Below are 13,938 nucleotides of genomic sequence, written 5' to 3'. Positions count from 1 at the left end.
AACAACTGATTAATATGATAAGGGCTCTAAATGAAAAGAGTGGACAGATGGATGATGCAAGAAGAGAGTTAGAAACTCTGGGGAAAAATCAAAATGAAATGGTAGACACCAAAAACACTCTAACAAAAATGAAGAATTCCTTGATGGGCTCAACCACAAGACTGGGGTCAGCCAGGGAAAGAATCTGTGAGCTAGAAAAAATGTCAATAGAAACTTTCAAAACTGAAAAGCAAAGAGAAAAAAGAATGAGAAAGTTGGAAAAGAATACCAAAGAACTGTGGGACAATTATAAAAAGTGTGACATAAGTGTACTATAAATATTGGAAGGAAAAGAGAGAAAGAATAGAAGAAATATTTGAAGCAATAATGATTGAGAATTTCCCAAAATTAATGATACCAAACCACAGATCCAAGAAGCCCAGAGAATACCAAGCAGTATAAATAACACAAAAAAATCTATACCTAGGCATAAGATACTCAAACTGCAGAAAAACAAAAACAAAGAAAAAACTCTTGAAAGATGACAGAGGAGAAAAAAATACCTTACCTATAGAGAAGCAAGGATAAGAATTACATCAGACTCCTCTTCAGAAAACACTCAAGTAAGAAAATAGTGGAGTGAAATAGTTAAATTACTTAAAGAAAAAAGACACCAACTTAGAATTCTGCACTCAGCAAAATAAAGACTTTTCTCAAACAAAAATTGAGGAACTTTGTCGCCAGTAATATTTCTTGCAAGATATATTAAAATAAATTCTTCAGGGAATTCCCAGGCAGTCCACTGGTTAGGACTCCACGCTTTCACTGCCGAGGGCCCAGGTTTAATCCCTGGTCAGGGAACTAAGATCCCGCAAGCCACACAGCGCGGCTGGGGAACTTCATTCATTCATTCCTCAGAAAGAAGGAAAATGATATATGTCAGAAACTAGATCTACATAAAGGAAGAGCAATAGAATAAGTGAATAAATATATAATAAACGTATAAAAGAATCAATGAAGATAAAATCTAATTTTTCTTATTCTTAATATATCTAACAGATAACTGTTCAAACTAATAACAGCAACCAATTATTTGGTGATTATAGCTTATGCATAAGTGAAACGAATGATAACAATGTTATAAGGCCTGGGAGGGAGTAATTGGGAATACTCTGATATTAGCTACTGGCACTATCCATGAAATGGTATAGTGTTACTTGAAAGAGAACTTGGGTTAGTTGTAAATGTATATTGCAAAAACAAAGGCAACCACTAAAAAAGTTTTTAAAAGTATAATGATGTGCTAAGTGAAATAAGCCAACAAAAAAGGACAAATATTGTATGATTTCACTTATGTGCAATAGGCAAATTCACAGAGACAGAAAGTATAATAGAGGTTACTAGGGGCTGGGGGAGGAGAGTGGGAGGAGCCCCCCAGGGGAGAAACCCTGAATACAGGGTTTCTGTTGGAGATGATGAAAAAGTTCTGGAAATGGAGAATGTTAGTGGTTGTACAACATTGAGGAAGAAGTTAATTTTTTTAAAACTTTTAATATTGAAGGGTTTTCAATATGCATCTTTTAATTATTTGCAGTCTCCTTACAAATAATACCATACCACTTCATGTGCTGCACAAAGATCTTACGACCATATACTACCAAATCCTCCCTCCCATCCTTTGTGCTACTATATTTATATATGCTATAAACACACAATATATTGCTACCATTTTTTTTGTTTGTTTCAAACTGGTATCTTTTAGAGACACTAAAAATAAGGAAAACAATGAACTTTATATCTAGCTACATCTATGCCATTTCTATTGTTCTTTATTTCTTTGTGTGGATCTAAGTTTGTCTTATTTCAAATTCCTTCTGCCTTAAGAACTTCCTAATACTTTTTTGTAGATAATGAAACCTCTTAATTTTTGTTTTCCTGAAAAGGTCTATATTTCTCCTCCACTTCTGGAAAAAATTTCTGCTGAGGACAGAATTCTGGGTTGATAGGTTCATTTCTTTCAACACTTTAAAGATCTTACTCCACTGTGTTCTGGTTTGGATAGTTTCCCCCAAAAATTTCACTATAATTCTTATATTTGTTCCTCTATATGTAATGTGTCTTTCTTTCCTCTGGCTGCCTTCAAGATTTTCTCTTTCCCTTTGAATTTCAGCAGTCTGAATATGATGTGTCTGGATGCATTTTATTGCTATTAATTATCTTGTTTTGCATTACTTGAGCTTCTTTGATCTGTGGTGTAGTATCTTTGTTTTCCTTTGGAAAATTGTCTGCCGTTATCCTTTCAAACATCTCTTCCTCACCTCTGCTCTTTTCTCCTTCTGAGATTCCAATTACACACAAATTACACTTTGTTTTTTAAATATTGTCCACAGCTGTTGGGTGTTCTAGTCTGTTTTTTCCCCACTTTTTTCTCTTTATATTTCAGTCTGGGTGATTTCTACTGACTTACCTTCAAGTATACTGATTCCTTCCTCATCTGTGTCAAGTCAACTGATGAGCCTGTCAAAGGCACTCATCTGTTACCATGTTTTTCATTTCTATTAGATTCTTTCTAATAGTTTCCATCTCTGCTGAAATTCCTCTTCTGTTCATGCATGTTGTCCACCTACTGTGCTAGAGCCTCTAACATATTAATCATAGTTATTTAAAATTCTCTGACAGTTTAAACATCTGGGTCATACAAATCTGGTTCTATTGCATGCTTTGCCTCTTGACAGTTTGCTGTTTTTCTCTTCCTTCTCGTGCGTCTCTCATGATTTTTGGTTGAAAGCTAGACATCCTGGGCAGAACAGTCAAGACTGAGACACATAGTATTTACTCCCGGAAATGAGCATGTTTCTTCTTAGGTCTTAGCTTCAAGAGAGAAGGTTAAGTCAATCTAGTTAGGACTAGAGCTGGGTTTGGGTTTTATTGTTGCTAACAGTTATTCACAGTGTACCACAGGCTTCAGATTCCACTAGCACTGTCTGGTATTTATGCTGTAGGCTCATTTGCTATACGGTTTTTTCCCTCAACATTAGCTGCTCCACCCTCACTTTTAGATTTTCTCTCTGTGACTACACCTCTTTTGTAACTACACTTCTCTTTGTGACTGTCTCTCTCTCTCTCTCTCCACACTCTTGCCTCTCCCCCACAAACAGACCTCTACTACCCACAATTTTCTAACTTGGTAGTGGGGGACAAGCATTCTCTGAGATTCAGCCTCAGTCTTGTGAGATTCTGTGTCCCTTGCTCTTGGGGGTGGAAACTTCTCAGTGATCCTAACCTTCCCCCAACTGTAGGGGACTTCTGATGCTCCAGCATGTATTCCTACCCGTCTCCTACTTACATCCCTTCCCCAGTCAGTTTGATGCTTTTGTTCTAGAAGACTCAGGTAAAGCTTAGTGCCTTTTCCATAGTGGGGGCTGTTCTCTCCACCAGACATGCACCATGAGGAAGGCTTTTCCACTATCTTACACTCTTCCTCTTTGCAAATGTGCTTTATCTCTAATTCCTTCTTCAGCCCTGTCTTCCCTCCTTCCTTCGTGCCAAACTTGGTGGTGTAAAACTCTTGCCAGTGGCTTGGACATACATTACCATTGCTCTAGAGTTCTGAGTTCTACCAGTTTTGCCCATGATCTGCTAGTCATAGCCATCCCTTCTCAACCTCTCCCTATAGCCATGCTTGATTTTTACTATATTTGGCAGCCCTTCACCATATACTGATTCAGGTTTATGGTTAGGCCAAGCCCTAATCCAGAGCAAAGCCCTAACTCTCTTCAATTTTATTAAGGCTGAGAGAGGAAGCTGCAGAAGAAAAGTGTGAAGCTAGCAGAGGCTGGTTCATGAGGTTGAAGGAAAAAGGACATTTCTATAACATAAAAGTGCAAGGTGGAGCAGTGAGTGCTGATGTAGAAGCTGCAGCAAGTTATCCAGAAGATCTAGCTAAGATAATGTTGGAGGTAGCTACACTAAACAACAAATTTTCAGTGTAGATGAAACAGCCTTATCTTGGAAGAAGATGGAAGAAAATGCCATCTAGGACTTCCATAGCCAGAGAAGTCAAAGCCTGGCTTCAAAGCTTCAAAGGACAAGCTGACTCTCTTGTTAGGGGCTAATGCAGCTGGTGAGCTTAAGCTGAAGCCAGTGCTCATTTACCATGAAAAAATCCTAGGGCCTTTAAGAATTATACTAAATCTAACCTGCCTGTGCTCTATAAATGGAAAAACAAAGCGTGGATGACCGCACATCTGTTTACAACATGGTTTACTGCATATTTCAAGCCCACTGTTGAGACCTACTGCTCAAAAAAGATTCCTTTCAAAATATACTGCTCACTGACAATGCATCTGGTTACCCAAGACTTCTGATGGAAATGTGAAAGATTAATAACGTGTTCATGCCTGCAAACACAACATCCATTCTGCAGCCTATGGATCAAGAAGTCATTTCAACTTTCAAGTCTGACTACTTAAAAAATACATTTCATGAAGCCGTAGCTGCTATAGTGATTCCTCTGATGACTCTAACAATTGAAAGCCTCCTGGAAAGGATTCACCATTCTAGATTCCTTTAATTACATTTGTGATCCATGGGAAGAGGTCAAAATGAACATTAACAGGTGTTTGGAAGAAGCTGATTCCAACCCTCATGGGTGACTTTGAGGGGTTCAGGACTTCAGTGGAGAAAGTAACTGCCAATGGGGTGGAACAGCAAGAAAACTAGAAGTGAAGCCTGAAAATGTGACTGAATTGGTGCAATCTCATGATAAATCCTGAACAAATGAGGAGTTTCTTCTTCTTCTTCCTTTTTTTTTTTTTTTTTTTTTAATCTTTTGGCCACGTCGTGTAGCATGTGGGATCTTAGTTCCCCGACCAGGGATCGAACCCATTCCCCCTGCATTGGCACTGTGGAGTCCTAACCACTGGACCACCAGGGAAGTCCCAGGAGTTTCTTCTCATGGAGGAGCTTTCTTGAGATGGAATCTACTCCTGGTGAAGATGCTGTGAAGATTGTTGAAATGACAACAAAGGATTTAGAATATTACATAAACTTAGTTGATAAAGCAGTGGCAGGGCTTGAGAATTGACTCCAATTTTGAAAGAACTTCTACTATGGGTAAAATGCTATCAAATAGCATTGCACCTACAGAGAAATCATTCGTAAAAGGAAGAGTCAATCCATGGGGCAAACTTCACTGTTGTCTTTTTTCAAGAAACTGCCACGGCCACCCCAACCCCTCAGCCACCACCACCCTGACCAGTCAGCAGCATCAACATCGAGGTAACACCCTCCACCAGCACCAAGACTACTCCTCGCTAAAGGCTCAGATGATGGCTAGCATTTTTAAGCATAATGTATTTTAAAATTAAGGTATGTACTTTTTTTTAGACATAATGCTATTGCACACTTCACAGACTACAGTATAGTTTAAACATACTTTTATATGTACTGGGAAACTAAAAAATTCGTGTGACTTGCACTTTATTGCAATACTTGCCTTACTGTGGTGGTCTGGAACTGAACCCGCAACAACTCCAAGGTCTGCCTGTACCAGACTATAAATCATTTTCTTCAACTGAAGAGGTTTTTGGGGGTTTTTTGACAAAAATAAAGGAATTCATGACTGGTCAAAAAAAAGACAAGTTGGCATCGAGTGGCAAAAAATACACAAAACCAAAAGGGCTTTAGAATATGTCAAGTTTTCTTAATAAAAGTGGCAACAGGAGGGAAAAAGAAAAAGCATTCAAATTCTCTCAAGTATTCTACCTTAAAATAACTCTAAACTCTCTTATGATGGTGCAGTGAGTCAAAGAAAAGAAATATAGTAAGTCAAGCAATATAGTCACCGCTCACATGTTTAAAAGACCCGTAGGGAACTGCTGTGGACCCTGTCTCTTCTAGATAGTCTTCCCAGCTTAATTCCACTTCTTCCACTCCAGATCCAGCATCTGGAATTAAAAACAAAACAACACAAAAACAGGTAAGACTCAATTAAAAAAAAACTTAAGGTATAAAAACATAAACTTAGTAAACCTAACTTACAATTTACTTCACAAGTTAATTGACTTTTCACACAAAATAACTAAGTATTCTTTTTAAATAGCAGGTTCCCTTAGTGCACTGATTGTCAATGAACCTCAACACCACAGAGTGTGACATGCTGTCTCCTGCTGGGATCTATCTGGGATTCACCTCAACAGATCACATAAAGCTGGTGAGAATGTAACTACTATAATCCCTTTGGACTGTAATTTAGTATCTAATGCCAAATATCTGAGATCCTTAACAGGCATTTCAAACTTAAATTTTCAATCTGTTCTTCCTTAGTACCCTCCAACTGAGTAAAAGTTACCAATGGTTAATATTTTGACTCAGTCCAAAAACTGTGGAGTTACCCTTACTTTCTTCCCTTTCTTTCACATCTCACATCCAATCCATCAGAAAATTCTGGGTACTACCTTAAAAAATATCCCAAATCTAATCACCTTCCACCATTTCTACTGCTATCTCTCTAAGCACAAGGTCTAACTACAATATCTTTCACTTTTTAATCACACAATAAAATCTAAAATTTGGAAGACTGCAAAGGCCCTATGTGATCTGACCCTTAGTTCCCGACCCTGCCCCTGCATCCCCAACCAGCCTCTTGTTTGCTCACTGCACTCGAGGGACACTGAGTTTCTTGCCACTCCTCTCTAACCATGTTCTTTCCTCAAAGTCTCTGCGTTTGTTATTTCCTCTGCTTAGACTCACTCCCCTGTCATTGACAACTTTACGTCATTCAAGCCTCTACTCAACACCTCTCCAGAAAAGCCTTCCACCGGAAAGGCCTTCCATCAGTGTGCATCTAAAGCAGAAACCTCCAGCCTCTGCTTTCATTATCTTCACTGCATTCATTCCTACCTGCAAGCATACCATGTCTTTTTATCTTCCCCATTAGACAATAAACTCTGTGAAGACAGGAACTTTGTTTTGGTCACTCCTACATCTCTGTCACAGCAGAGACTCAGTACATTTTTGTTGAGTGAGCAAAGATTCAAACACTCCATTGGAATCCAATAATCCCAATTCACATAAGCTCCCTAAGAGCAGGGTTTTGTTCACTGACTATCCTCACTGCCCAAAACAATGCCTGTCACTAGCAAATCTGTGATAAACAGCTGCTGAATGAGTATACCCTTGGGGAGCCTGTGCTTCACATAAACACAAGGAGGCAAATACAAGGATGCTCACCACAGCACTGTTTCTAACAGCAACAGACAGAAGCCATCAGTAGAAGAATAGATAAATTATGGCAATCCTACAAGAGTACTACTACATATAGCAACTGAAATAAATGAACTATATTGACATATATAAATCTCAAAAAAAAATCACACCAAGTAAAAACAGCAGGTGCAGAATGAAAAGCACAAGACACAATTTAGGCTTCAAAACAAAACTGCAATATAATGTTTATAAATACAAATCAATAACAGTATTAAAAAAGGATGGGAAGAATATACATCAACATTAACAGTGCTACCTTTGCGGATGGAGGGAAGCAAAGAAGATTAGAAGGAAAGTACAAAAGAGCCTTAAACTGTATTGTTTTATTTCTTTTAAAAAATGAAAAAGCACATGAACACATGTTCAACATCATTCGGGAAATGCAAATCAAAACCACAGTGAGATACCACCTCACACTCACTAGGATGGCTATTATCAAAAAAGCAGAAAATAAGTGTAGGCAAGGCTGTGAGAAACTGGAATCTTTGTGCACTGCTGGTCTCGGAATATAAAATGGTACAGCCACTGTGGAAAAATTTTTGGTGGTTTCTCAAAAAATTAAAAATATAATTACCATATGATCCAGCAATTCCACTTCTGGGTATATACCCAAAAGAACTGATAGCAGGGACTCAAACAGATATCTATACATGAATGTTTATAGCAGCAATATTCACAATAGCCAAAAGGTGGAAGTAACTGACAAGCGTCCATCAATAGATGAATGGATAAACAAAATGTGCTATATGCATGCAATGAAATATTATTTAGTCATAAAAAGGAAAGAGGGGCTTCCCTGGTGGCGCAGTGGTTAAGAATCCGCCTGCCAACGCAGGGGACACAGGTTCGAGCCCTGGTCCAGGAGGATCCCACATGCCGCGGAGCAACTAAGCCCGTGCGCCACAACTACTGAGCCTGAGCTCTAGAGCCCATGAGCCACTACTACTGAGCCCACGTGCCACAACTACTGAAGCCTGAACGCCTAGAGCCCGTGCTCCGCAACAAGAGAAGCCACCGCAATGAGAAGCCCGTGCACCACAGCAAAGAGTAGCCCTTGCTCGCCACAACTAAAGAAAGCCCTCATGCAGCAATGAAGACCCAATGCAGCCAAAAATAAATAAATAAATGTCTATATATATAAAAAAAAGCACCACATCTCTGAAAAAAAAGGAAGGAAATTCTGACACAGGCTACAGGCTACAGTGTGGATGAACCATGAGAATGAAATAAGCCAGCCACAAAAGGTCAAATATTCTATGATTCCACTTACTTGAGGTAGTTAAGAGTAGTCAAATTCATAGAGACAGAAAGAAGAATGGTAGTTTCCAAGGACTGGGGGGAGAGGGGAATGGGGAGTTAGTGTTTAATGGGTACAGAGTTTCAGTATGGGAAGATGAAAACGTTTTGGAGATGGACGGTGGTAATAGTTGCACAATAATGTGAATGTATGTAATGCCACTGAACAGTACACTTAAAAATGGCTGAAGTGGTCAATTTTATGTTATGGATGCTTTACTGCAATTTTTAAAATGAAAACAAATATTGGACAATGTTAATTTATTATTTATTAATTTTTAAATTCTGCATTGTAGGTACATGGGTGTTTCCTATATTATTTTCCATTCGTTTCTATGTATTTGAAAAATTTCCCTAGAAATATAACAAACCAACAAAGACTTCATTGGGAGCGTCCTGGAAGTATGAGCCAGTAGAAAGTCAACTTCCTTCACTAAAACTTAACAAGGCTGGACATTCATATTTATGGTCCTTGGCAAGAACCCTAGTCCCTCAAACAGCATGCTGATTTAAAAATAAAAAATAAACAATAACAACAAGAAAAGCAGTGAATGAAAGGACTAAAATCTCTCATTCATCAAAAACTACCTAAAAACTGAGAAGAAACTAGACTAATGATCTGATAGAAAAGTCAGCAAAACACATGAAAAGAGAACTTATTTATTTTTAATAAATTTATTTTATTTATTTATTTTTGGCTGCGCTGGGTCTTCGTTGCTGTGCATGGGCTTTCTTTAGTTTCAGTGAGCAGGGGCTACTCTTCGTTGCGGTGCATGGGCTTCTCATTGAGGTGGCTTTTCTTGTTGCAGAGCACGGGCTCTAGGTGTGTAGGCTTCAGTAGTTAAGGCACGCAGGCTCAGTAGTTGTGGTGTGGGCTCTAGAGCACAGGCGCAGTAGTTGTGGCACATGGGATTAGCTGCTCCGTGGCATGTGGGATCTTCCCGGACCAGGGCTTGAACCTGTGTCCCGTGCATTGGCAGTCGGATTCTTAACCACTGCGCCACCAGGGAAGTCCCAAGAATTTATTTTTTTTAAATGCAAATAGTCCTTAAGCATATGGAAACGTGTGCAAATTTATTCATTTTTAAGAAATGCAAATGGAAACTACATTGAGATATCAGATGGAAAAAATTCCAAAGTCTGACAACACACTCCATGGTGAGGCAGATAATTAAGCAGGTAAAGCATAACGACACAACCCCGGTGAAAGAACTTGGCAGTATCTAGCAAAATTACATATGTATTTACCTTTTGATCCAGCAATCCCACTTCTAGGAATCTATCCCAAAGATATGCTGGCAAAAATACAAAAAGACATATGTACAAAGCTATTCATTGCAGTACTATATGTAATACCAAGACTGGAAACAACCCAAATGTCCATCAATAAGGAACAGGGTGAATAAAATACGGTATATACATCCAGTACTATACATCTGTAAAAAAGAATGAGAATGATTTCCACATACTTATGTGGAATAATCTTCAGTATACACTAAGTGAAACAGCAAAACACAGAGCAGTTTTTATTGTAGCTCTAGTTTTTGTATAAGGTGAGAGAGAGATGAATATATATGTAAATGCTCACACATATCTTTTTACATTTTTTTTTGTGTGTGTGTGGTACGCGGGGCTCTCACTGTTGTGGCCTCTCCCGTTGCGCAGCACAGGCTCCGGACGCGCAGGCTCAGCGGCCATGGCTCACGGGCCCAGCCGCTCCGCGGCATGTGGGATCTTCCCGGACCGGGGCACGAACCCGTGTCCCCTGCATCGGCAGGCGGATTCTCAACCACTGCGCCACCAGGGAAGCCCTCTTTTTACATTTTAAAACATGAAAAATAGAATAAAAAGTAATAAAACTTGTTATATATATGGAGAAGAATAAAATGGATGAATACTATCAGGTTGAAAGTGGGAATGTTGTTATATAATTTTGACTTTGTAACTATGTATATACTTTACACAATTTAGAAACATTTAAATTAAAAATTCTAAAAACTGAAAATGAACTTAAACAAATATGCCTAACTGTTGGTGTCAAAACTGCAGAGAAAACAGGATCCCTTTAAGTCATTAATAAAATACAAAATTTTGACTGCAAACCCAAGTGGAATATATCTAAAGGCAAAACCATAAAGAAATCTTAAACTATACACTAATATTCTACTGATATTTGGAAGGTTGGTATTGATATTGTGAAAAAAATTATATGAATATTATGGGATAAAAACAAATAAGTGATGATACTAAAGACATTACAACACAACACATTTCTAAAAGAAAAGAGACACGAATATAAAATCAAATAAATAAAAACCCCGTAATTTTAAGTTAAAACTGTAAATATCAGATGAAGCCATCTGATTTTCTTTTCTCTTCAAAAGACATGTATTTCCTAGCTATGTCTATGGATAAGACCTAGAAGAAATGGCAATCTGCTATCAATGAGCACCCCAGCACCTGGATTGTAGACTGTAAATATCATATCCACTTAAAAAAAAAGAGCTCCTCAGAGAAATGGCAGATTGCAAGCTTGGGGCAGGAAATGTGCAAGAGGTACCTTGGAATCTTATTATGCCAGAAAGCAAGGACTAGAACTATCAAAGATATATGACATCACATCCAAAGAACACAGGAACCAATCTGAAAGAACTCTCATTGGTCTAGAATGAGGCAATTTGATCATCAAATGAATGATGACTGCAATGGATTCAAATTCATATATAAAATATATATGTCATGTATATACATACGATATGAGTTAATAATAACACTTAAAAGAAAACAAATCAACTTCCTAAATAGTGGAGTGAGTACCTCAGTGAACCCACCCTTCCAGAAAAGCAGCAAAAATACTGGCTAAACAATGAAAATTGACCATTTCAAAGTTCTGAAATTAACTGAAGGCACAGAACAAATTGAAAAGCATCTATCAAGACAAGTTACAGAACCTCTGTTAGAATAGTGGGATTGTGGCTCTTTAAGTTGGAGCTATTCCCATCTTTCATTCCTCCCCAACTCAAAACAGAAATTTTAAAACTGAAAATACAATAACTAAAAAACAAAACAAACTCCTCTATAGATAAGTTCTACAGCAGAATGAGGAGGACAGGGAAAGAAACACCAAAATTAAAGAGCAATAGAAAACACCCAATTTCAACAACGGAGAGAAAAAAAATGAAAAGCGCCTCACAGAGCTCTGCGACAATAGCAAGAGATCTAACAAAAGTGTCTTCAGAGTCCCAAAAGAAGACAAAGAGAACAGGGCAGAAAAAGTCCTAGAAGAAATAATGGCTGCAAATGTTCCAAATTTGTCAAAAGACGTAAGCCTATCGTTTTAAGAAGGCGAGAAAACTCCCAACAAGATAAACCCAAGGAAATCTGTGCACAGATACACAGAGTCAAACTGCTGAAAACTAGAGACAAAAAATCCTGAAAGCAGCAAGAGAAACAATACCTCTTTTAAGGGGAGTGGCGGGAAACAGAATTCCAATGACAGCAAATTTTTCATCAGAAAGGGAGGCCAGAAGGCACAATATTTTTCAGGAGATGAAGAAAAGAACTTTCAACTCAGAATTCTATATTTAGCAAAAATATCCTTTAATAATGAGTGGCAAAATTAAGATATTCTCAGATGAAGGGAAACTAATGAATTCTATCACCAAGAGACCTACCCTAACAAAATGGCTAAAGGAAATTCTATAAACAGAAATGAAATGACAGAGAAGGAATCTTGGAAAATCAGGAAGGAATAAAGAACAATGAAAAGAGTAAAAATATTGGAAAACATACATTTTCCTTCTCCTCTTGAATTTTCTAAATTATATTTGACAGTTGAAGCAAAACTTTTAACAATATCTGATGTGGTTCTCAAAACATGTAGAAGAATATTTAAGACAAGTTTATTATAAATAAGAGTAGGTAAAGAGACATAAAAATAGGTAAAATTTTTACACTTCACTCAAATTAACAAAATGATAAAACCAGCAGAGTGTGATAAGTTAAGTATATATAATGTAATACCTAGAGCAACCACTAAAAAGCTATACAAAGAGATACACTCAATAACAGTGTATAGACAAATCAAAGTGAAATTCTAAAAAAATGTTCAAGTAACCCACAGGAAGGCAGGAAAAGATAGGAACAAAAAAACAGAGAAAACAGGGCTTTCCTGGTGGCGCAGTGGTTAAGAATCTGCCTGCCAATGCAGGGGACGCGGGTTCAAGCCCTGGTCCGGGAAGATCCCACATGCCATGGAGCAACTAAGCCCGTGCGCCACAACTGCTGAGCCTGTGGTCTAGAGCTCGCAAGCCACAATTACTGAAGCCTGTGTGACTAGAGCCTGTGCTCTGCAACAAGAGAAGCCACAGCAATGAAAAGCCTGCGCACCACACGAAGAGCAGCCCCCACTCGCGGCAACGAGAGAAAGCCTGTGCGCACCAACGAACACCCAACGCAGCTAAAAATAAATAAATAAATAAATAAATGTAATTAAAAAACAGAGAAAACAAATGGAAAAAAATGGCAGAAGTGAGATCTAACATATCAATAATTACATTAAGTGTTAAATGGTCTACACCAATTACAAGACTGAAAAAACTTTTTTTTAATGACTACATGCTGTTACAAGAAACTTACTCCAAATATAACGATTTACACAGGTTGAAAGTGAAAGGATGAGAGACTTCCCTGGTGGTGCAGTGGTTAAGAATCTGCCTGCCAATGCAGGGGACACGGGTTCGATCCCTGGGCCAGGAAGACCCCACATGCCGCGGAGCAACTAAACCCGTGGGCCACAACTACTGAGCCTGCGCTCTAGAGCCCACGCGCCACAACTACTGAGCCCACACGCCAAAACTACTAAAGCCAATCTGTGTGCTCTAGGGCCTGCATGTCGCAACTACCAAAGCCCACGTGACTGGAACCTGTGCTTCTCAACAAAAGTCACAGCAATGAGAAGCCCACGCACTGCAACGAAGAGTAGCCCCTGCTCGCCACAACTAGAGAAAGCCCGCGTGCAGCAACAAAGACCCAGTGCAGCCAAAAATAAATAAAATTTAAAAAAAAAAGGAAGTGAAAGGATGAAAAGGATATACCATGCAAACATTAATAAAAAGAAAGTAGGAATAGGTAAATCTGTAGAGACAGAAAGTAGACATGGTTGCCAGAGGGTAGATTAAGCAAGGAATGAGTGCTAATGGTTTCTTCTGAGGAGTAATGAAAATGTTCTGGAATTAGGTAGTAGTGTTGGTCACACAACTTTGTGAATATACTAAAAACCACTGAACTGTATACTCTCTTTTTTTTTTTTTTTTTTTTTTTTTTTTGCGGTAGGCGGGCCTCTCACTGTTGTGGCCTCTCCCGTTGCGGAGCACAGGATCCGGATGCGCAGGC

The 13,938-nt window shown here is 38.5% G+C and overlaps 1 protein-coding gene across 4 annotated transcripts in view; it reads right to left on the bottom strand.

Annotated features, from left to right (window-relative positions):
- SFMBT1 (Scm like with four mbt domains 1) overlaps positions 1–13,938 on the bottom strand; it is a 73,902-nt gene that overhangs the window by 55,106 nt on the left and 4,858 nt on the right. For all 4 annotated transcript variants that reach the window (XR_008615675.1, XM_028478997.2, XM_028478996.2 and 1 more), the window contains exon 3: positions 5,833–5,927. Coding sequence is in view for 3 of the 4 variants with exons in the window: in XM_028478997.2 (XP_028334798.1) it covers positions 5,833–5,927 (95 nt within the window). In the remaining variant the exon portion in view is untranslated. The remainder of the gene's footprint in view (positions 1–5,832; positions 5,928–13,938) is intronic.

This window comes from Physeter macrocephalus, chromosome 18, assembly GCF_002837175.3.
Source record: "Physeter macrocephalus isolate SW-GA chromosome 18, ASM283717v5, whole genome shotgun sequence".
NCBI lineage: Eukaryota > Metazoa > Chordata > Mammalia > Artiodactyla > Physeteridae > Physeter > Physeter macrocephalus.
This window is presented reverse-complemented; position numbering and strand designations above follow the sequence as displayed.